The sequence below is a fragment of the Trachurus japonicus genome, chromosome 24 (assembly GCF_045865225.1).
Source record: "Trachurus japonicus isolate A0001 chromosome 24, Traja_1.0".
NCBI lineage: Eukaryota > Metazoa > Chordata > Actinopteri > Carangiformes > Carangidae > Trachurus > Trachurus japonicus.
In genome coordinates, this window is record NC_140930.1 from 6440664 (window position 1) to 6464555 (window position 23892).

At 42.2% G+C, this 23892-nt stretch overlaps 2 protein-coding genes across 2 annotated transcripts in view; both read right to left on the reverse strand.

Annotated features, from left to right (window-relative positions):
- Window positions 1–5692, reverse strand: part of LOC146961257 (cleavage and polyadenylation specificity factor subunit 3-like) — a 17071-nt gene extending 11379 nt beyond the window's left edge. Inside the window, exons 1-5 of the mRNA XM_085771701.1 lie at window positions 5663–5692; window positions 2789–2878; window positions 2494–2644; window positions 1378–1553; window positions 559–717 (exon numbers count right to left, since the gene is read on the reverse strand). Coding sequence (XP_085627827.1) covers window positions 559–717; window positions 1378–1553; window positions 2494–2644; window positions 2789–2878; window positions 5663–5692 — 606 coding nt within the window. The remainder of the gene's footprint in view (window positions 1–558; window positions 718–1377; window positions 1554–2493; window positions 2645–2788; window positions 2879–5662) is intronic.
- Window positions 5693–9041: 3349 nt separating this feature from the next.
- Window positions 9042–23333, reverse strand: LOC146961258 (cleavage and polyadenylation specificity factor subunit 3-like). Its single transcript, XM_085771703.1, has 9 exons — window positions 23320–23333; window positions 22959–23136; window positions 16234–16323; window positions 15997–16147; window positions 14899–15074; window positions 13408–13566; window positions 10304–10450; window positions 9121–9285; window positions 9042–9065 (listed from the first exon to the last, which is right to left on the reverse strand). Exons 1-9 carry the CDS (start codon window positions 23331–23333, stop codon window positions 9042–9044), a joined length of 1104 nt encoding a protein of 367 aa, XP_085627829.1.
- Between the last annotated feature and the right edge of the window lie 559 nt (window positions 23334–23892).

Consider the following 23892-nt stretch of genomic DNA (forward strand, 5'->3'; position numbering starts at 1 on the left):
TCTGATCGGTCCTACGTCGTTAACACAGGCGTCTGTCACAGATTCAGATTCTTGTTACGCAGCCACATTAAACTCAACATTATCAATAAAACTGACCGGACTGATCCAATACTGGGAACATCTATTGATGCCGATCAATAATATAATTTAAATAAGAGTCTTATTTCTGGTTTTTATTCAGATACACACACTGTAAAAGATTTTGTTTCAGCAATTACACTGTTCTCAGTCAGAGTTATTTGTGTTGCTGTTCTTGCCATCGCAGTTATTATCTCCAAACTATAAGATACCGATTAAAGGAGAAGTTATGAATAAAGAAAGATGCATTTGGGGCAGACAAACTAATTTTACAGCTGTTATTGTCTATTTTTATTTATTGCTGTGATTGTTTATTTGATTTCACTCTCTCACTCTCTGTTGTTCTTAACTTGTCTCCAAAAGTGAACACAGACCTGACATTTCTAAAAACCAGTGGAGGAAACGTTTCACTTCCTGTGATAATAAAAAAAAAAAAAAAACTGCAGAAGGGACCCGAGGTGTCGCAGGTTCGATTCCCACCTTGGCGAGCGTCCCCTCCACGCAGTAGCCGGCGATGATGACGCCGTTCCTCTTGTCCGTGCACCAGCTCTCAAACAGCTCCCGGGACAAACCGCTCTGCATCATGCCGGGCGACGCCATCACCACGCTGGGCCCGATGTCGTCGAAGTGGTCCATGCTCTGACACACACACACACACACACACACACACACACACACACACACACACACGTCAGAAAACAAACGACAACGACAATGGAAACAGGCAATAGCATACATAGGGTTGCAAAATATCGGGTATCGGGTAATATCGGAAACTTTCTATGGGAATAAACGGGAATAAATCCGAAATTTACAAAATTGAAGGTTGGCCCTTAATAAGCAATTAGTAATATTTTACTCAACATTCATGTTTTTGTTGTTCAGTAAAATAGCTGATTGTTCATACAAGAATTAAAACTTGATAAAGTTCTACTCACAAATAAATCTGTTGAAATGTCATGTTTTTTAATTGTATTGTTATTTTGCATGGATGTCTGCTTATGACGAAACAAAATATTTACATTTATGTTTGGATATGACACAGTTTGTTTAAATTACCCCAAATTTCCAGTTAATCCCCATAAATTCCCATAATTTCCCATAATTCCCATGGATATTTTCCAATTTGGAATAAAAAACTGGAAATTTTCCGCCCCTTTGCAACCCTGAGCATACACAATGTATACACTGACAATACACTGACCTAAACAGACAAAACAGAAAACAAAGGACAGAACAAACCTGACAACACAATAAAACAGGACAGAAAAGTAAAAACAAAAACAAAACAAAACAAACCTTCAGGTTGCTGATGTGCTTGAAGACGAAGGGGTTGTTGATGTTGATGGCCTTGCGGATCTTGTCGTTCATGGCGTTGATGTAGGTCTGGTACACGGCCATGCACTTCCTGGCCAGAGACGAAGCGTAGAAGATCGGGATGTCGTGGAGCTCCGGGTGGTTCTGCCAGTACTCGTCTGGTCCACACACACACACACACACACACACACACACAAATAAAGTTAACAAACCTACTGCTATGAGTATAGGGATTATGGCAATGGACCAATTTGCCAAAATGTTGAACTATCCCTTTAAGGTAAAAATCTTGCATAGTTCCTCTTTAAAGGTATAGTATGTAGGAATTCCCCCCATCTAGCGGTGCGGTTGCATATCTGAACGTATTCTTGATGTTGCATTCACCTGAATTCGGGCAGACGTCAGACAGACAACAGACGCTGCATGTAACAGGATAAACAAGCGTCTATGTAAACAAGTGGTCCGCCAGCACGAGGCAAAACAATACAGGCGTAGCAATATGTTGTCATGGTGATGTCGTATTGTTTACCCGACCCACGTTTTACCGGCTTTCTCTCGTCGAGTAAAATGACATCCGGTTGGTTTGCCGACGGCCGTCTGCCTGACTGCACCTGAATGCAACACCAGTGCCTCCGTCCTTCCTCACACTACACAGTGGTGACAGTTTTAACAGGCCGAGCCGACAGCTCCGCTGAGTTTCCGTGGTTACCTACGGTCACGATGCAACATGGCCGCCTCGGTTCGGTGCGTCGCCCACTCATGTGTTTGTAACGACTTGTAACAATTCAATTCTAAGGTACCAGAAAGCTTTCATTTGTATGCGGGTGTGATTCGACTTCAGTGAAATACGTATTTATGAAAGACATATTTGATTTTTGCTAATAAAAAGCCAAATAAGTTACACACTGGGGCTTTAACGAGTGTGTATGGTGAATGAAAATGTTTGCTGTGTGATCCATAGACAGAAACACGTCCCTTAGTTTAATCTTGTAAATAAAACTTGAAGCCTGAATTTATTTTTCCCTCAGCTGAAGGGAAAGCGCCACTCTTAGGTCGCCGTGCGTCGTCGTCATGGCGTCGTTGTTGCCGTGGTCTCACCGAGGATGAGCAGCAGCTCCTGCGCTCGGCCCAGAGCGAACACGGGGATCAGACATCGACCTTCTCTGTTGACGATGTCGTGGACCGTGTTGCAGAACCGAGCCTCTCTCTCCTCCCGCTTCTCGTGGATGTGAGTCCCGTAGGTCGACTCCTGACACACACACACACACACACACACACACACACACACACACACACACACACACACACACAAACACACACACACAGGTTCAATGTTAAGTGTCTGTGCTCTGTGTTTAAATAAAGATTGAACAGGTTGAACGGCTCCACTCACGGTGATGAGGATGTCTGGTTTGACGCTGGGGATCTCCGCCGCCATCAAGTGTCTGTCCTCCTGACGGGAGAAGTCTCCTGTGTACAACAACTACACACACACACACACACACACACACACACACACACACACACACACACACATATATACAGGGATGCAAACGGGTCAGGACCAAAAAAGAGAGGTATTGTCTGGCGGGGGGGGGGGGGGCTCACCATTAACAATATCACAGAAAAGTCCATTTCCAGTAGTTCAACCCCAACCAAGTATTGAGTGCATATAGATGGACAGTTTTCAGAAGGCCAACATTTCTATATTAAAAATGCTTTAAAAAAATAAAAACCATTGCAATATTTCAATTTTGGAGATACTGATTTTTAGGTCTTCACTGAATGTTAGTCATAATTATTACTATTAAAATAAACTGAAGGAATAAAGACATGGGATTTAACATCCCATTCGGTGTGTAATGGACATATAGGCCTATATAATGTGTTAGTTTCACTTTAATTGAACACATTCTACATGGCGGAGGCGACGTCTTTCCACTCAGGGCTTCCTTCACCTCTGAAACGGGGCAGAGCTCCATGGAAACACCTGCCTGACACAGCAACGTAGGGAACCGTGCACGTCCGTGGAGCTGTGCGCCGCGGACGTGCACGGGGGGAAAAAACGGCGTCACCGCTTTGGGTAACGTGCGTGCATGTCGCGCGTCTACATTGGAGGTCGGCTGTTATCAGTATAATCAGAGACCATGAATGAGTTCGCCTCACGTGATTGTCACTGTCAGCCTGTTAGAAAAACATTTTACTGACCCGAGCTGAGACGCTGAGACCCCCCCCCCTCAAAACAAAAACTCTTCGGATCTGAACGATTCACACAAGTCACCTAAATTGACCCTTCGCGTAAGCCCCGCCACTTGGTTACTGTTGCTACGCCGGGCAAGCTTTCACTCCCAGCCATGCTCCTGGCAGTATTTGGTATCGATTTCAAAGGAAATATCAGCAAATTTCTGGATAAACTGTTCTGAGATAATAGAGAGAAGAAATCACAAAGATCATTCATAGTTTTCAGTGACGTGACTCGCGCAGGAGGATAAAACATCTGTTCAACGACACGACTGGACAATGTACAGAGCAGCAGTAAGGACCGGTAATTTTACCGTCTATCAACCCACCAAGACTTAGGTCATCTCACTGGTCATGAAACTTGTCAAACTCTAAGTTTTTGGGCGATTGTGAACCACATACAGTTTTCGCTGCTGTTTTGTTTTCTCCCACCGCTGTATCAGTCAGTGAAAGCAGTCCCTGCCTGGAGGATCCCTCGCCTAAAAGCCCAGGTAAAAGCCCTAAAAGTACAGCTGTCATTTCGGAGGTGAACATATGGTTTTCCCCATATCTACACTTGCTCAAGTCGAAAAAAAAAGTCCGCTCATATCTGAACATCTCTATATTGCTGCTGCCGCCGCCGCCGCCGCCGTAGTAGCAGCAGCAGCAACAACATCCTTCTCTACAAACAAATGTTTTTCGTCCTAGTCTCAAAATGTGTCCACAAAAGCAAACGTAATGACTCACTGCGGAAAGCTTGCCAGGCCTATAGTTACGGTTGCTAACGTAGGATTGGACAATAGCCGTTTGTGGGAGGAGTTGGCGAAGGGTCAATTGGTCATGAAAAAAGCCAGTTTCGCTTTTCGGCGCGCTGTTTGCATCCCTGTGTGATGTTCAGGGACAGTCAGGACAGTCTGAGGACTGACAGCTCTGAGGTTGAAGTTTATATTAATGCACCATGACACTGTGGCAGGTCTCTGTACTAGGGATGTGAATCTTTGGGTGGGCTCACGATTCGATTCCGACTTTTAGGGTCACGATTCGATTCAAAATCGATTTTCGATTCAACCGATTCTTGATTTTCTTTTTGCGATTTTTAGTTTGCTTTATTAACACCAGACCATGTGAAAACGTTGAATGATGATGATGTCTACAGACTATTATATCAGAAGCCATATTTCCCCCCAAAAAATGCACATCACATGTTTCAGATTTATTCAGCAGCAATATATTCGAACCATTTTAAAGTAAACTGCTACATGAAGCTGATTTTATAGGCTACTCTCTTTTCAAAAGCCTGGACTGAAGGATGTGAATATTTGGGTGTCTCTTCGATTCAAAATCAGTTCTCATGCACATGCACATGGACATGTAGCCTATCTGTAACAAAGGCTGCTAAAAAAAAAAAAAAAAAAGAGACGGCACTCTGCTCTCAGGCCAGCTCACCTGCAGCCTGTCTGCAGCGCCACAGAGGAGCTGTCAGAGCTGCTGCTGCTGCTGCTGGTCCTCTCTCTTCAGCCTGCTGTTTGGCTGCACTTTGTATGAGTTTAAAAAAAGTGAAGATCTAACGTCACCTGAGCACCGATCAGCTGATCCAGAGCGCAGTGGATGTGGCTGCTCACACCGTGTCCTAACTGGATGCGACGCGAACGAGCGTCCGACAATCGCGTCACATCTGACGCTCTCTGTCCACACTGAATCCGTGCGTCTGTGGGAATGGAAGCACAGACACACACGCACGCACGGGCAGGTCGCGCTTGGCCGCTACTTAGCCCCCCCCCCCAACATCCTGTGTCACCAGTTAACACTATCACTGTTTAATGTAACTTAGTACTGTAAGTTACTGTCAGTCGTCATACTCGCTGCCTCAGAACCGAAAGTAAGTTAGCCTCAACCTACGCTCACATACCGTTAGCTAGTTACTAACGTAGTTTAGCACGAACGCCACCTCATTAAAAGTTAATTGTAGATATTGTTAAATAAATCCGGCTAATATCTAATACTCAATTTAACAAACACAAATGGAAAATAAAGTAAACAGACTCACCGAAGCACCGTCGCCTAAGTTTGTGGCCATGGCCGGGACCGGTCTGGCCTACCTGTGTGTGTGTGTGTGACCTGTGTCACACAGAAGCAGTCCTTATTGAGACAGGGATCGATTGCTTCTCCCTGGTGACCCGGATGTTGAGTCTTTTGACACTGAATTTTTGCAGTTGAATTTTTGGACACTGAATTTTTTGAGATGTTGAATTTTTGTAGTTGAATTTTTTGAGATGTTGAATTTTTTTTAGAAACTGATTTTTTTTTTATACTGATTTTTTTTATGTTTAATTTTTTTTACATGTCGAATTTTGAAAAACAGAATATTTTGAGACATTGATTTTCTTTACACTGAATTTATTTCAACATTTTAAAAAAATCAAGAGGCAAAAAAAAATCAGTGCGAGAAATTTGATGGTTTTTAAAATTCAAAGTCTGATTTTGATGCTAAAAAAATTCAGCCTTAGAAATTCATATTCAAACTCAGATGGCACAGAAAAACTTCCATACGCCGCTCTCTTTATTGTTAATGGACAGGAGCAACAACCAAAAAAAAGAAAGAAAGAAAAAAGAAAAGAAGAAGTTTACTGTCAGTATTAACGTGCAGTTTGTGATTATTGATGATGATTTGATCAGATCTGATCCGGGAACATTTTGTTTTGAGTCCGTCCACCTCACACACCTTGTGCGCGTTGAAAGTACGGTAAATTATCGGTCCAAGACCGGAGTCAACAACATGTTGTTGTCAAGGTAACGTGTCGTGAGAGTGGGTAAGTGCTGTTCCATTAATGTTTACAGCATCTGGACCCTCACAGACTCTCACACTCTGTCACTTAGAGCTGACGTCACTTTAGTCAGTGAGGGTTCAGGGCTTTAAGGAGTCTTTAGGGGGCGGATTGGAATTGGGGGTATATCTATGCTACTGCAGGAGGAGGAGGAGGAGGAGGAGGAGGAGGAGGAGGAGGAAGAGGAAGAGGAGGAGGAGGAGGAAGAGGAGGAGGAGGAGAGGAGGAGGAGAGGAGGAGGAGGAAGAGGAGGAGGAGGAGTTAGAGGACGAAGGGGGCGGAGCCAACTCACCTGCGAGGCTGCGCAGCTGCGTGACGAGCAGAGAGATCGGTCCAGTGAACGGGATCGCCTGAGTCTGCTTCACCGTTCCCATGGCGAGGTCGGTGTAGTCTGAGGAGGAGGAGGAAGAGGAGGAGGAGGAGGAGGAGGAGGAGGAGGGAGGAAGAGAGGAGGAGGAGGAGGAGGAGGAGGAAGAGGAGGAGGAGGAGAGGAGGAGGAGAGGAAGAGGAGGAGGAGGAGGAAGAGGAGGAGGAGGAGGAGGAGGAGGAGGAGGAAGAGGAGGAGGAGGAGAGGAGGAGGAGAGGAGGAGGAGGAGGAGGAGGAGGAGGAGGAGGAGGAGGAGGAGGAAGAGGAAAATGTGGAAGAAGAGGAGAAGGAGGAGTCTGTTAGTCACTCCATCATTTATGTCTCTACTTTCTTCACGTCTTCATGTTCATGTCTTTCTCTTTCTTTACTTTTTTGTCACTTCTCTCTCTTCTTTGCTTCTGTAGCCTTTTGTCTTTCTTTCTATTTCTTCTCTCTTTCTGTCCGTCTTTTTTCTTCCTACTATCTTTTTCTTGTTTTGCCTTTTTTGTTTGTTTGTTTCTCTTTTTTTCTTTGTTTCTTTCCTTTTGATTATTTCTTCCTTGATCTTCCTTTCTTTCTACCTTCATTGTCTTTATTATTATTTTGATTATTTTTTTCTTCTTTTCATTGTCTTTCTTTCCTCCTCTTTCTCTCTTTTTCTTCATTTCCTTCCCTCTTTTTTTCTTAAGTATTTCTAAGTATTACTTCTTTCTTTTTTCTTCCTACTATCTTTTTCTTTCTTTGCCCCTTTTGTTTCTTTTCTTTCTCTCTATTTTCTTTCCTTTTGATTATTTCTTTCTTGATCTTCCTTTTTTCCTGTTTCTTTTCTTTCTCTCTTTCTTTATCTTCCCTCTTTCTTTTTTCTTCGTTTCTTTCCTTCTGATTATTATTTTCTTGGTCTTCCTTTCTTGCATTTTCTTTCAATCTTTCATTAGTTGGGTTTCCATCCACCTTTTCTTATGCGCATTTTGTGAAAATGCGAATAAATACTTGAATGGAAACGCCAGAAATTCGAATAAAGGCAGTAAATGCGCATAAAAGTTTATACGCTTGGAGGGGGTGGGTTTGTCAGCGTATCGAATAAAGGAAATGCGAGTTTTTGTGATGGAAACAGATTATGCGAATTGAGGCAGAGTTTGTGGGTGAAGCTGCTGGACTTCACCCAGCGACGCCCCGGTCTCCCAGCTCTCCTCTCTGCACCACAACACAAACGCGCTCCGTAACCCATAATCTTTTGTTTATGACGGTTAAGACTACACAAACACACGCCGTAACATCGTTATGTAACTTATTGATTTTTCACCGGCTTCGTATGTAAACAGATGCACATGGAGGAGAGGAGCATAACCAAAACAGCGGAAAAGCGAGCAGACTGTCACAGTTCCTACTGTCTTTCTGTGTAAATATCTCATGTTACAACATGAAAACCTAAAGTGCGGCCTATATATGTATTTTCTTTTAAAATGTAGCTGGTGCGGATTATACAGGTGCGTCTATAGTCCGGAAAGTACGTAAATTGTCCATGATGTTGAGTGTCAGCTGAGTGTCAACTGTTGGATACATTCACGCTCTCTTATGACGTAATCTCACGGTGCACTCCTCCTAATCGCAAAACACTAATGAATGGAAACGGGCATAAATTCGCTTTGCTTTTTGCGCATTTTCACAAAATCCGCTTTTAAATTCAATACGACTTGGATGGAAACCCAGCTATTGTCTTTCTTTCCACCTCTTTCTCTCTTTTTCTTTCTTTCCTTCACTCTTTCTTTATTTCCTTCACTCTTTCTTTCTTTCCTTCCTTACTTCTTTCTTTCTTTCTTTCTTTCTATCAACCAACCAACCAATCAGTCCAGATGTTGAAACATTTGATGACGGATCAAAAACATTAAACATTCATCAATTATAATAAGTGTTTGACAATACACACACACACACACACACACACACACAGTCTCACAGACACACACACACACACACACACACACACACACACACACACACACACACACACAGTCTCACACACACACACACACACACACACACACACACACACACACAGTCTCACAGACACACACACAGTCTCACACACACACACACACGCAGACTGACTGGAGAGGTCGGACGGCGTCAGGATGTGGTAACTGAAGTTTCTCTTCACCAGGATCCCGGAGACTCTCTGACCCTGAGAGCACTTCTCATCCGCCAGCACGCCCATCACCTGCAGCACAGCAGAACGGAGCAAAGCATGCTGGGAGTTAACAACACGGCCCACACCAATACTACAACAACACAACAACAACACACACACACACACACACACACACACAGACACACAGACACACACACCTTGGCCAGTTTCTCTCCTCTGAAGTTCAGCGTCACGGCTTCAGTGTTTCGCGGGTTGTGGACTTCGATGTGAACCTCGTCGTTGTCTTCGTACTCTCGGATCAGAGCCGCCTTCAGCCGGGCCATCTCGTTCTGCTCGCCGTGCACCAGGATCTGCACACACACACACACACACACACACACACACACACACGGACACACACACGGACACACACAAACTGCATTAAAGAGGGACACTGCAGGTGAATAGGGTAGAAATTTAAACTAACAGATATCACCATGAAACTTCCCAAGTTTATCACTCACATTAAGACAAATATTTTTTGTATTACAAGTTTTGTCAAGTTTTATGTTTAAATATGTAAATGAGGCAATATCTGATGAAATATGCGCTAATTTGCATACATTTCCAGAACAGAAATCTGAACAATGGATAAAGAACCTTTCAAAATTCTTGTTTTATTTTGTTGACATACTAGAGTCAGAAGTTTTTACAGAGGGGATTTTGGATATGTCTTTGTATCACTCTGTAAATGAGAAAATACTGTCACCAAGTTTCTCCATGTTTTTATGAATACAATGTTGTATAAATCAGGCTGTGAATGATATATCAACAATCCCCTCTGTAAAAACCTTCAGAATATAGACAGGAATAAAACTGGAAGGTTTGGTGTCTGTAGGTGCTGCTGAAGTGGAGATTTCGGGTCCAGAGTCTGAGGAAAAACTCATTTTGAGAAAACGGCCTTTAAAGATTTGGACTGTAAAATTCCATAGATCATTAATGTGAATCGCACTTTTACTTTTGGTCGCGGATACGGAGGAAACGACAATTTTTGGATCCACATAATTGTTCAGGAGAGAGAGGGAGCTTTACAGTGATACCTGACATAACTTTTGGTGAATTTAGGAGAAATCTACTGATGAAAGAGACAAAATGAAGTAAAATAAAAAACCTTAATGTGGATTTTCTACCATTTCTTTCCACTTTTCTGAGAGAAAAATATCCCAAAATCTCAAAATTGATCAGTGCATGAAAAAACAGTGTTTTTGCCTGTTAGTGTGTCGCAATAAACCCAAAGGATCCAGGAACATCGCTTTGTGGATTTAATTAAATAGTGTGGATTTAAATAGTGTGTGTCTGTGTGTCTGTGTGTGTGTGTGTTGTTTTTACCACGTGCGGCGGTTTGAGCGCCCGGATGAACTCGCTGGTCTGCTGGTAGTCGGTGTGAGCGGAGAAGGAGATGTAGTCGACCGACATCTTGAGAGGAAGCTTCTGTCCCGACATGGTGGCGATCTCATCAGGCTCCGTCATGATGTGCTGCAACACACACACACACACACATATTACACACATACACTAATGTATGTAATGACACTAATGTATATTGTTCAGGGGAGGATTTGAAGGAAGTGCTGAGGACAGTAGAAGTAGAGTTGTTTCAGCTAAAAAAATGGTTTGATATTAATAAGTTATCATTAAATGAAAAGAAACAAAATTTCTGGTGTTTAGCGGTGCTAGGACCAATTGTGAAGTAAAATTAAAATTAAATCAAGTGGAAATCGATAGAGTATATGAAACTAAGTTTTTGGGAGTAATTATTGATCATAAACTGTGTTGGAAGCCTCATATAGAATATATCAAGGGAAAAATATCCAAATCCATTGCCATTCTTTATAAAACAAGGGACATGTTGAATAAGAAATGTCTGCATATTTTATATTATTCTCTTATATTTCCATATTTGACATACTGCGTTGAAGTTTGGGGAAATGTTTATAAAACAAACATAGACCCTATAATCAAGCTTCAAAAAAGAGTTATTAGAATAATAAACAAAGAGTGCTATTGTGAACCTACCAACCCACTATTTTTAAGATCTAATGCATTAAAATTTTCAGATATTGTGTTCCTAAAGACAATGGAAATCATTTTTCGAGTAAAGAACAACAGCCTTCCAGCTTGTATCCTTCAGTTATTTAAATTAAGAAAAGGAAACTATAATTTAAGAGGATTATTGATTTTTGAAATGTGTAAAGTGAGAACTAATATAAAATACAAATGTGTTTCAGTCTTAGGAGTTAAAATGTGGAATAAGCTCAGTGATGAGTTGAAGACATGTAGTTCTTTGTTGAGTTTTAAGAAAGCCTTGAAATGTGAAATAATGAAAAATTATAAAATACAGTAATGATTATTTTCATCTTATTATTGTGGACTGCTGACATTCTAGGTAATTCAATTTCATAGAGTGTAAAGGATAGGCAAATATAAGCCTTGGGCTTCAGCCTATTCCCTTTTCGGTCACTGTATGATATTTTCTTTTTTTTGTGTGTGTGTTAGAAATTTGTTTATTTGGATAAAACCCCTTGAGATGTATCATCTCGTTTTCGAGGGGGTCCAAACATATAGACAAACATACACATGTGGTTGCAATTGTGTATAATATGTTTTGGCTAAACTGTTCACACAAAATGGTCGATTTTGATGTTGGTGTTGTATGACCGAAATAAACAAATTTCAATTCAATTCAATTCAACATACACACACACACACACAGTACATTAAATAACCTGTGTGAAAAGTTTAATCATTTAAAATAATATAAATATATTATTAAAAGTTCATTAAATCCCAGCAGCACTTGAACGCAACACGACACACTCTTCTGATCGGTCCTACGTCGTTAACACAGGAGTCTGTCACAGATTCAGATTCTTGTTACGTAGCCACATTAAACTCAACATTATCAATAAAACTGACCGGACTGATCCAATACTGGGAATATCTATTGATGCCGATCAATAATATAATTTAAATAAGAGTCTTATTTCTGGTTTTTATTCAGATACACACACTGTAAAAGATCTTGTTTCAGCAATTACACTGTTCTCAGTCAGAGTTATTTGTGTTGTTGTTCTTGCCATCGCAGTTATTATCACCAAACTGTAAGATACCGATTAAAGGAGAAGTTATGAATAAAGAAAGATGCATTTGGGGCAGACAAACTAATTTTACAGCTGTTATTGTCTATTTTTATTTATTGCTGTGATTGTTTGTTTTATTTCACTCTCTCACTCTCTGTTGTTCTTAACTTGTCTCCAAAAGTGAACACAGACCTGACACAGGGTATCTGCAGGTTTCAGCAAGTCAAATTTAAGACTTTTTAAGACCTTTTTAATGCCACCTTGAATGAAATTTAAGACCAAAAAAAAAAAAAAAATCCTATAAATATAGGCTAAGCAATGGTTGGGGATCCCACTGTACTACAACCTCAATGACAATCAGTCAAGTTTACTTATTGTCTGTTATTAATAAACAAACTGATAATCAATACAAAACTAGAAAAAGCACCAAGGAAGAAAGGAAGGAGTCTGCACGCGACTGACACTGAAATCACTCACACAACTTTTACTCAAGGACAATGGAAAAATTAGCAGAGTATTGAAATGAGTACCAGACCAACAATGACCAAACCACTGTAGGAGGGCATACAGGTGCATCTCAATGAATTAGAATAAATGTAGACAAAATGTATAGAAAAAAGTTTTAAAAAGCATTTTTAATATGGAAATGTTTGCTTTCTGATAAGTTGTCCATGCAGCGGTGCGCCGCGGACATTCACGAAAAAACAAACAAACAACGAAACCGAATGCGCGCCGCCAAGTCCGCTCGGACCGCGGCCACTCGGACCAACAGGTTCCGCTCGGTCCAACGTCAACGACGGCAGGAGACCCAACGCGATTTGGCGTATCACTGCCTCCAGAAAGACTGTCACGTTACCGGGCTCATACCAGAGCCAGTCTATTGACAATATTAGAAGTTCTCTGCTCATACGCGCAGGCAGGCCAGGGTTGCCAGATAGAATGAAAAATATCCCCCACAATATTACTTTTTTTTCCTTTACTAATTAGCGGGAGGAAATTACCGAGAGCAGCATTAGTAAACCACAACAAAAACACGTGTAGCCTTTTTCCCCCCCTCATTTTTCCCATTGACGGAAAATCCGTCGTGGCGACGGAGAACTTTAATCCATGAATTTAAGACCCTTGACTACTGTATTTAAGACCATCTTAGAAATTTCTGATAAATTTAATACTTTTTAAGGCCTTATTTTTAGATACATGAATTTAAGACTTTTTAAGACTTTTTAAGGATCCGCGGATACCCTGTGACATTTCTAAAAACCAGTGGAGGAAACGTTTCACTTCCTGTGATAATAATTTTTTTTTAAAACTGCAGAAGGGACCCGAGGTGTCGCAGGTTCGATTCCTTCCCACCTTGGCGAGCGTCCCCTCCACGCAGTAGCCGGCGATGATGACGCCGTTCCTCTTGTCCGTGCACCAGCTCTCAAACAGCTCCCGGGACAAACCGCTCTGCATCATGCCGGGCGACGCCATCACCACGCTGGGCCCGATGTCGTCGAAGTGGTCCATGCTCTGACACACACACACACACACACACACACACACACACACACACACACACACACACACACACACACACGTCAGAAAACAAACGACAACGACAATGGAAACAGGCAATAGCATACATAGGGTTGCAAAATATCGGGTATCGGGTAATATCGGAAACTTTCTATGGGAATAAACGGGAATAAATCCGAAATTTACAAAATTGAAGGTTGGCCCTTAATAAGCAATTAGTAATATTTTACTCAACATTCATGTTTTTGTTGTTCAGTAAAATAGCTGATTGTTCATACAAGAATTAAAACTTGATAAAGTTCTACTCACAAATAAATCAATCCGAGAGTATGTGTCACTGATGCGAGCTGACATAGCCAAAACTCGGGAGGAAATCGAGAGAAATGGCGACGAAAACCGCAGAGAATGAGTAAAAAGAAGAATTGGCACAAAAAGGGCTCCCACACCATCCCACCATCCCAACAAATAATCAGTACACTGGACTTTTGCTCTCTGTCAATTGGACCATCTTGTGACTTTGTGACTTTTGTGACATGCCTGGCAATAAGAAGAGACTGTTGTTCGCTCATGACGGACACATGTGCAGACACACACGTAATCCTTATGCTCTATCTAGAGCTGGACTTCAATTTCTTCAACTCTACATACTGCCTAATGCTGCAACACATTATGTCAAAATGTCAAATGTTGAAAAAAAAAAAAAAAAAAAAGAAAAAGTGAGAAATGTCATGTCAAAAAAAAAAAAAAAAAAATGTTATGTCAAATTGTTAAATTTTGAAAATACTGGAAGAATGTTATGTCAAAAATGTAACATGCAGAAAAAATGAATATGTGAGTATTGGGGGCGGGACTAGATAAGCTTTTGCTTCTCCCGCTTTCCCTTTCGGTCATGTGTATTGTATTATTGGATTAAGATGATGTGTGATGATGATGACTAATTGACATGCCCGAAATGAACCAAATAAATAAATAAATAAATAAATCTGTTGAAATGTCATGTTTTTTAATTGTATTGTTATTTTGCATGGATGTCTGCTTATGACGAAACAAAATATTTACATTTATGTTTGGATATGATACAGTTTGTTTAAATTACCCCAAATTTCCAGTTAATCCCCATAAATTCCCATAATTCCCATGGATATTTTCCAATTTGGAATAAAAAACTGGAAATTTTCCGCCCCTTTGCAACCCTAAACATACACAATGTATACACTGACAATACACTGACCAAAACAGACAAAACGGAAAACAAAGGACAGAACAAACCTGACGACACAATAAAACAGGACAGAAAAGTAAAAACAAAAACAAAACAAAACAAACCTTCAGGTTGCTGATGTGCTTGAAGACGAAGGGGTTGTTGATGTTGATGGCCTTGCGGATCTTGTCGTTCATGGCGTTGATGTAGGTCTGGTACACGGCCATGCACTTCCTGGCCAGAGACGAAGCGTAGAAGATCGGGATGTCGTGGAGCTCCGGGTGGTTCTGCCAGTACTCGTCTGGTCCACACACACACACACAAATAAAGTTAACAAACCTACTGCTATGAGTATAGGGATTATGGCAATGGACCAATTTGCCAAAATGTTGAACTATCCCTTTAAGGTAAAAATCTTGCATAGTTCCTCTTTAAAGGTATAGTATGTAGGAATTCCCCCCATCTAGCGGTGCGGTTGCATATCTGAACGTATTCTTGATGTTGCATTCACGTGAAATCGGGCAGACGTCAGACAGACAACAGACGCTGCATGTATCAGGATAAACAAGCGTCTATGTAAACAAGTGGTCCGCCAGCACGAGGCAAAACAATACAGGCGTGACAATATGTTGTCATGGTGATGTCGTATTGTTTACCCGACCCACGTTTTACCGGCTTTCTCTCGTCGAGTAAAATGACATCCGGTTGGTTTGCCGACGGCCGTCTGCCTGACTGCACCTGAATGCAACACCAGTGCGTCCGTCCTTCCTCACACTACACAGTGGTGACAGTTTTAACAGGCCGAGCCGACAGCTCCGCTGAGTTTCCGTGGTTACCTACGGTCACGATGCAACATGGCCGCCTCGGTTCGGTGCGTCGCCCACTCATGTATTTGTAACGACTTGTAACAACTCATTCTAAGGTACCAGAAAGCTTTCATTTGTATGCGGCTGTGATTCGACTTCAGTGAAATACGTATTTATGAAAGCAATATTTGATTTTTGCTACTAAAAAGCCAAATAAGTTACACACTGGGGCTTTAACGAGTGTGTATGGTGAATGAAAATGTTTCTGTGTGATCCATAGACAGAAACACGTCCCTTAGTTTAATCTTGTAAATAAAACTTGAAGCCTGAATTCATTTTTCCCTCAGCTGAAGGGAAAGCGCCACTCTTAGGTCGCCGTGCGTCGTCGTCATGGCGTCGTTGTTGCCGTGGTCTCACCGAGGATGAGCAGCAGCTCCTGCGCTCGGCCCAGAGCGAACACGGGGATCAGACATCGACCTTCTCTGTTGACGATGTCGTGGACCGTGTTGCAGAACCGAGCCTCTCGCTCCTCCCGCTTCTCGTGGATGTGAGTCCCGTAGGTCGACTCCTGACACACACACACACAGGTTCAATGTTAAGTGTCTGTGCTCTGTGTTTAAATAAAGATTGAACAGGTTGAACGGCTCCACTCACGGTGATGAGGATGTCTGGTTTGACGCTGGGGATCTCCGCCGCCATCAAGTGTCTGTCCTCCTGACGGGAGAAGTCTCCTGTGTACAACAACTACACACACACACACACACACACACACACACACACACACACACACAGGGATGCAAACGGGTCAGGACCAAAAAAGAGAGGAATTGTCTGGCGGGGGGGGGGGGGGGGGGGGCTCACCATTAACAATATCACAGAAAAGTCAATTTCCAGTAGTTCAACCCCAACCAAGTATTGAGTGCATATAGATGGACAGTTTTCAGAAGGCCAACATTTCTATATTAAAAATGCTTTAAAAAAATAAAAACCATTGCAATATTTCAATTTTGGAGATACTGATTTTTAGGTCTTCACTGAATGTTAGTCATAATTATTACTATTAAAATAAACTGAAGAAATAAAGACATGGGATTTAACATCCCATTCGGTGTGTAATGGACATATAGGCCTATATAATGTGTTAGTTTCACTTTAATTGAACACATTCTACATGGCGGAGGCGACGTCTTTCCACTCAGGGCTTCCTTCACCTCTGAAACGGGGCAGAGCTCCGTGGAAACACCTGCCTGACACAGCAACGTAGGGAACCGTGCACGTCCGTGGAGCTGTGCGCCGCGGACGTGCACGGGGGGGAAAAAACGGCGTCACCGCTTTGGGTAACGTGCGTGCATGTCGCGCGTCTACATTGGAGGTCGGCTGTTATCAGTATAATCAGAGACCATGAATGAGTTCGCCTCACGTGATTGTCACTGTCAGCCTGTTAGAAAAACATTTTACTGACCCGAGCTGAGACGCTGAGACCCCCCCCCCCCTCAAAACAAAAACTCTTCGGATCTGAACGATTCACACAAGTCACCTAATTGACCCTTTGTCAAGGCCCCGCCCCCCACGGTTACTGTTGCTAGGTTGGACAAACAATGGTCACGGAAGGGTTAACTCCCATTGGAAACCATTGAAAATTAGGCAGATTTAAATTGCTTGTAAAGAAAATTTTAATTAACTTATACATCAGAAAAATAGTGTCCATGATAGAGGACAGACGTGGCTCAATAGCGATTGAACGGGCATTACCTGACTTTTCCGAAAAATGGGGAAAAATCATTGTTTTGGTCACTCACTAGCTAGTAGCTAACGACGCTAGCTAACGTTAGCTACAAGCTAACGCTTAATCTCCGCCGATCTCCCGTTTTTCCTCGTAAAACTTCACAAAGTTCAAAAGACATTAGCAGCGGTAATGTTACGTTTGCTAGATAACTTTGAAGGTATTAGATCTTCTCTGTTTATGAACACGACCAGAGAGTGGACTGGAGGATGAATGAGCTTCAATAGCACAAAGTAGCTACAGCCAGGGAAAACAGACTCACTTCTCATGAGGACTGCACACAACAACAACAACAAACACAACTTTGCAGTTAACCCCTGACCTATGCCTAGAGCTCCCCCTAGTGGACCACCCCCAAACCCTATTATTAAGCTCAACTAACAGAAGGTTAAAGTAGCCTAATATGTTATGCAGTACACATGGGCCAAGTAGCCTATGTTTATTGATGTCTTAGGTTTGGGGAATGGGATAAAAATGACTCCAGGAATACGTTCCAGATATTGTGAGTCGCTATTGCAGGAACCCCAGGCACATTTTAACCATATTGAAAAATTATTAAGTAGTTTTTGCCAAAAAAAATTGCTGTCTACCTATCTTGTTTCATAGGGTTTCATTCCAGGGTTGTCCAACCTTAGAATGTTGTGCAACATGTGACATGGGGAGAAGCGCTCTGATTGGTGGATCAGCAGACCAATCAGAAGGCCAACAAAGGGTCAATTGACCCTTCGCGTAAGCCCCGCCCCCTTGGTTACTGTTGCTACGCCGGGCAAGCTTTCACTCCCAGCCATGCTCCTGGCAGTATTTGGTATCGATTTCAAAGGAAATATCAGCAAATTTCTGGATAAACTGTTCTGAGATAATAGAGAGAAGAAATCACAAAGATCATTCATAGTTTTCAGTGACGTGACTCGCGCAGGAGGATAAAACATCTGTTCAACGACACGACTGGACAATGTACAGAGCAGCAGTAAGGACCGGTCATTTTACCGTCTATCAACCCACCAAGACTTAGGTCATCTCACTGGTCATGAAACGTTGTCAAACTCTAAGTTTTTGGGCGATTGTGAACCACATACAGTTTTCGCTGCTGTTTTGTTTTCTCCCACCGCTGTATCAGTCAGTGAAAGCAGTCCCTGCCTGGAGGATCCCTCGCCTAAAAGCCCAGGTAAAAGCCCTAAAAGTACAGCTGTCATTTCGGAGGTGGACATATGGTTTTCCCCATATCTACACTTGCTCAAGTCGAAAAAAAAAAGTCCGCTCATATCTGAACATCTCTATATTGCTTCTGCCGCCGCCGCCACCGCCGTAGTAGCAGCAGCAGCAACAACATCCTTCTCTACAAACAAATGTTTTTCGTCCTAGTCTCAAAATGTGTCCACAAAAGCAAACGTAATGACTCACTGCGGAAAGCTTGCCAGGCCTATAGTTACGGTTGCTAACGTAGGATTGGACAATAGCCGTTTGTGGGAGGAGTTGGCGAAGGGTCAATTGGTCATGAAAAAAGCGAGTTTCGCTTTTCGGCGCGCTGTTTGCATCCCTGTGTGATGTTCAGGGACAGTCAGGACAGTCTGAGGACTGACAGCTCTGAGGTTGAAGTTTATATTAATGCACCATGACACTGTGGCAGGTCTCTGTACTAGGGATGTGAATCTTTGGGTGGCTCACGATTCGATTCCGACTTTTAGGGTCACGATTCGATTCAAAATCGATTTTCGATTCAACCGATTCTTGATTTTCTTTTTGCGATTTTTAGTTTGCTTTATTAACACCAGACCATGTGAAAACGTTGAATGATGATGATGTCTACAGACTATTATATCAGAAGCCATATTTCCCCCCAAAAAATGCACATCACATGTTTCAGATTTATTCAGCAGCAATATATTCGAACCATTTTAAAGTTAACTGCTACATGAAGCTGATTTTATAGGCTACTCTCTTTTCAAAAGCCTGGACTGAAGGATGTGAATATTTGGGTGTCTCTTCGATTCAAAATCAGTTCTCATGCACATGCACATGGACATGTAGCCTATCTGTAACAAAGGCTGCTAAAAAAAAAAAAAAAAAAGAGACGGCACTCTGCTCTCAGGCCAGCTCACCTGCAGCCTGTCTGCAGCGCCACAGAGGAGCTGTCAGAGCTGCTGCTGCTGCTGCTGGTCCTCTCTCTTCAGCCTGCTGTTTGGCTGCACTTTGTATGAGTTTAAAAAAGTGAAGATCTAACGTCACCTGAGCACCGATCAGCTGATCCAGAGCGCAGTGGATGTGGCTGCTCACACCGTGTCCTAACTGGATGCGACGCGAACGAGCGTCCGACAATCGCGTCACATCTGACGCTCTCTGTCCACACTGAATCCGTGCGTCTGTGGGAATGGAAGCACATCAGCTGTGCGCTCGCCCGCTCGACAGACTGGAGACGTAACTACCCGGTTAAAAGATGGGTGAATTGTGCCTTTTAAACAGAAAACAAGTTTCTTGAAATATAGAGCCAACAGCAAGTTGTCTCTATAGTGTAGGAACACGAGTTGTAAAAAACATAATGCAGGGTTTTCTGTAACATTATAAGACGGCGCACCGCCCCCCGCCCAAGATGAATGAAGAGGCTATTAAAAAAAAAAAAAAGTCCGCTAGTCTCCTTGAAGCGGCTGTTATGTGTCTCTCTCTGGCGGTGTCAGCTGATGTGCACATCTGCAGCAACCCAAACAAATGCACATGTTACTGTTGACTGGCTCTATTCCAGCCACATGATTGGTTCGACGCGGTGGAAATCTCATTATCATTGGTTATTTGTATTGTCTGCCAAAACATGGATGAATGAAACATATCGACCACGTCTCATATTTCTATTGAGGAAAAGTTATTTCACAATTTATAGACACAACACCGACAAGCACTGAGAGCCGCATGTTGCAGTGACGTTATATAGGCTATAAAAAAAAAAATCCGCAAATAATAAGCCGACGAAAAGGTGCAACTTGCCACTTAACTTCTTGTATTTGCGGGGGCTTTCGGGGGATCTGCTGACGGTGGAGGATCTGGGACTGATTGACTGTGGACCACCACCAGTCTGATCAGGTCCATCACAGCACAGCAGCTGCAGCACTGCCCCGCTGTCACATTACTCTCGCGTATCAGCTCAATCTGTTTACATTAAACCGACATCAGGAGAATAATGAGAATTATGATTAAAAATATATTTGTTTCGAATTTTGGCCCCTGGATCATGATTTTTCGCATTCTTGGTTAAAAAAAAAAATCCTCTAAAAAAAAAGACAGTTGGGATGCATAATGTGTCTCATAACAGTATACTGTGCGTCACGCTAGGGGTCGGTGGTGTTTTATTCTAGGGGTCGGTGGCGGCTGTGAGACAGCAGCGGCTCCACGGTGAGGGGGGGGGGGGGGGGGGCAGCTTCTGCTCACCTGACTCTGTGCAGCTTCTTCATTAAATCCAAACAGTCCGACACAGCGACGCACTGCTCCTTTGACTCTAAAGTCTCTGTAGCTCATCAGCCCGGAACTCGCCGACATGGATCAGAAGCGACGGCGGCGTTTGGCCTCAGTGTCTCGGACTTCCAGAGCAGCTACAGAGCAGCGTTGTGACCTCAATCATGGTCGATGAGAGCAGAAATGTTGTTGTAGGCCTGTGCATATTCTCATTTGTCCAGGTCATAGTATTTCAAAGGAGGTTAAATCGAAAGCAACTGGACTTATACTGAGTCTCCAGACCAGTTAGTTGGACCAGTCCCAGCCTGGTCAGATGCTACATGAACTGATGAAGCCTCTTGGATGAGAGGTGAAACGTCTTCCTAGACAAATAACTAAGTCCAGTTGAACCTGCTTTGAAAAAAAAAAAAAGTTGTTGGCGGGCTCGTGAATTTTTTTTTGACACGAGTCAAAAAGAGCGTCAAACCGCGTATCTCGCGTTTGGTCGCGCGTCACAACTCGAGCGAAAAAAAAGCGTTCCTTTTTAGACGAAGACGCGATGGTCCCGTCGCACAAAAAGAATCGCGTGTATTGCGTCGCAAAAAAAAAAAAGTCGCGTCTACCGCGTCTCGCGCCTAATCGCGTCTCGCGCCTAATCGCGTCTTTGCGTTACGGCCTTTTACACCGCGGACGTAACGAATAAACGGTGACGGTGTGAACGAACAACATAGAACAGGACCAGACGTGGCGTTGTTTCCTCTTTTCACCGACAGCTCCACTCTCCCTTACTTACACTAACTACTGTTATTGTTGAGGCCAGAGAATTGTGGGATTTGTAGTTTTTGACCAATCGCAGGTTGTGCTCTTTCTTTTTGTGATTTTCCTGGTTCACACATGTATTTTTTTTTAGGGGCAAATGCGAGTGAAATGCTCGTCCATGGTGGGCATAAGAAAATTTAAGACCTGTCTAAAATTATTTAAGACTTGAACACAATAATTCAACAAATTTAAGACATTTTAAGGCCTAAAATTTAGATTTTCAAATTTTAGACTTTTTAAGACCCCGTGGATACCCTGTTATTTCATATAAAAGTTTAAGTGCATACATATTTTATGATGCTGTGTATTTCAGGTGTAGGTTAATATACACACACCTCAGGAGGCCTGTTGACTGGTTAAAACAAGGTAATCAGTAGATGGGAATTAACTTCAGATTTAGTCACGGATCACCTTCAAACTCTCCTTGTCATGATATTTGAGTTAATTATACATCAACACCAGCATATATAGGATTAACACAACATACAAATGAATAAAATGATCTAAAAGTATACTTGTTTATTATTAATTGGATTATTCAACAAAATGTTAAAATTATAAAACCATCCTTCAACTTAAAGCCCGAGGCGACGTCTTTAAACAGTTTATTTTGCTCATCAAATGAAGAGAAATTGACTCTGGAGCCTGAAGTCTGTGATTATTGATTAGGATTTTCAATCAATCACTTTTTAATCAAAACACAGCTGCGTTTTAATCTTCACTGTTTCTGCTCCAACTAAGATAAATAAATCATAATAACATCTGTTCTTTGTCGCAGCAGAGAGAGTGAATCACTGCGATTCATATGTTTATAATTTACATAATGTGATATTATGTGATAATGAAGTTTAGGTGAAGAGGTGCATTCTGGGAAATATTTTTTGTGAGTTGATGAAATTACTTATCAATATGCGCTTCCATTTAGACATGATGACGATAAAGTGCAGGACAACACGGTGTTAAAAACAGTTTCTTTTTTTAAAAGGATTTGTATTTCCATGCTTTTATTTTGAAGGGATGCTGCATGTTTTAGAAGCCTTACTTCTGATTTCCTGTTTGTCAGACTCAGTTTATTGATCTGGTCACATCGATTATTGATTGAAATGTTTAATTTTTCTAATTTATTTACTTTACTGTACATACTTTCTTTTCTTTGTCTTGTTTATTTGATGTTTGTTTATTTTATTTCATGCTCTTACATCTTATGTTTTGTATTTATTTATATTTACAAGTTTACTATTTGCCTTATTGGTTTGTACATCGATTTATTTGCAAAATAAAGTAAAAAAGCAAAAAACAAAACACCAACAGAGGGTTGAACAGCTGAGTCATGTGAGTGGCGGTGAGCGTCCGTTACCTTGACGCCGGCGATCTCGATCATGAACATGGCGGCGCCCAGCACGTGTCCGGCGTGGTAACACCAGAACTTGATGCCGGCCACTTCCTTCACCTCGTGGAAGTTGATGGTCTCGATCTTCTCCATGCTGTCCTCCAGGTCCGTCTCCGTGTAGAGCATGTCGTCTGCCGAGATGTTACTGTCACACACACACACACACACACACAGCATCAACACACTGCTGTGTCACAGCTCCACCTGAGCGACAGGCAGCATCACTCCCTCTCTCTTTGTCAGCTGTAAAGTGACTGAGTGTGAGAGTCTGTGAGGGTCCAGATACTATAAACATGAATGGAACAGCACCTACCCCCTTTCATGTTACCTTGACAACAACATGTTGACTGATAATTTACAGTTTACTTTCAGAAGCACAAGGTGTGTGAGGGACAGACTCACAACAACAGATGCTCTTGGATCAGATCTGATCAAATCATCTAACAATAACCAAAAAACTACACACACTGGGTCTCATTCATGAAACGTGAGCAGCACGGATTTGTGTGTAAACCCTGAGCAGCGCAAATTTACGTGGATTTCCGCATTCATCAATCTTTTAGTAGTGCTGATTTTTTCGTAGCTACTCACAAAATCTACACCTGCTCCGGACTGTGTGTAGCGCTTGTGTAAATGTAGGAATGCAAATAAATACTGCTTGTCACTGTTGAAAATTACAATTTTAATCCGTATTACTCTCTCTCATGTTCAAAATACGCCGACGCCTTTGAAACACGTAATTTAAACATGACAAACAATTAGAAATATTTGGAGAGAGAGACGTTTTAGGGATCGGACACGCACAAACACGGCAAGGCTCCATCTTATGATGATAATAATCTGATATAAAACTGGAAAAAACTTTTTTGTGTTGCTACAATACGCTCGGTGGGCGCACACT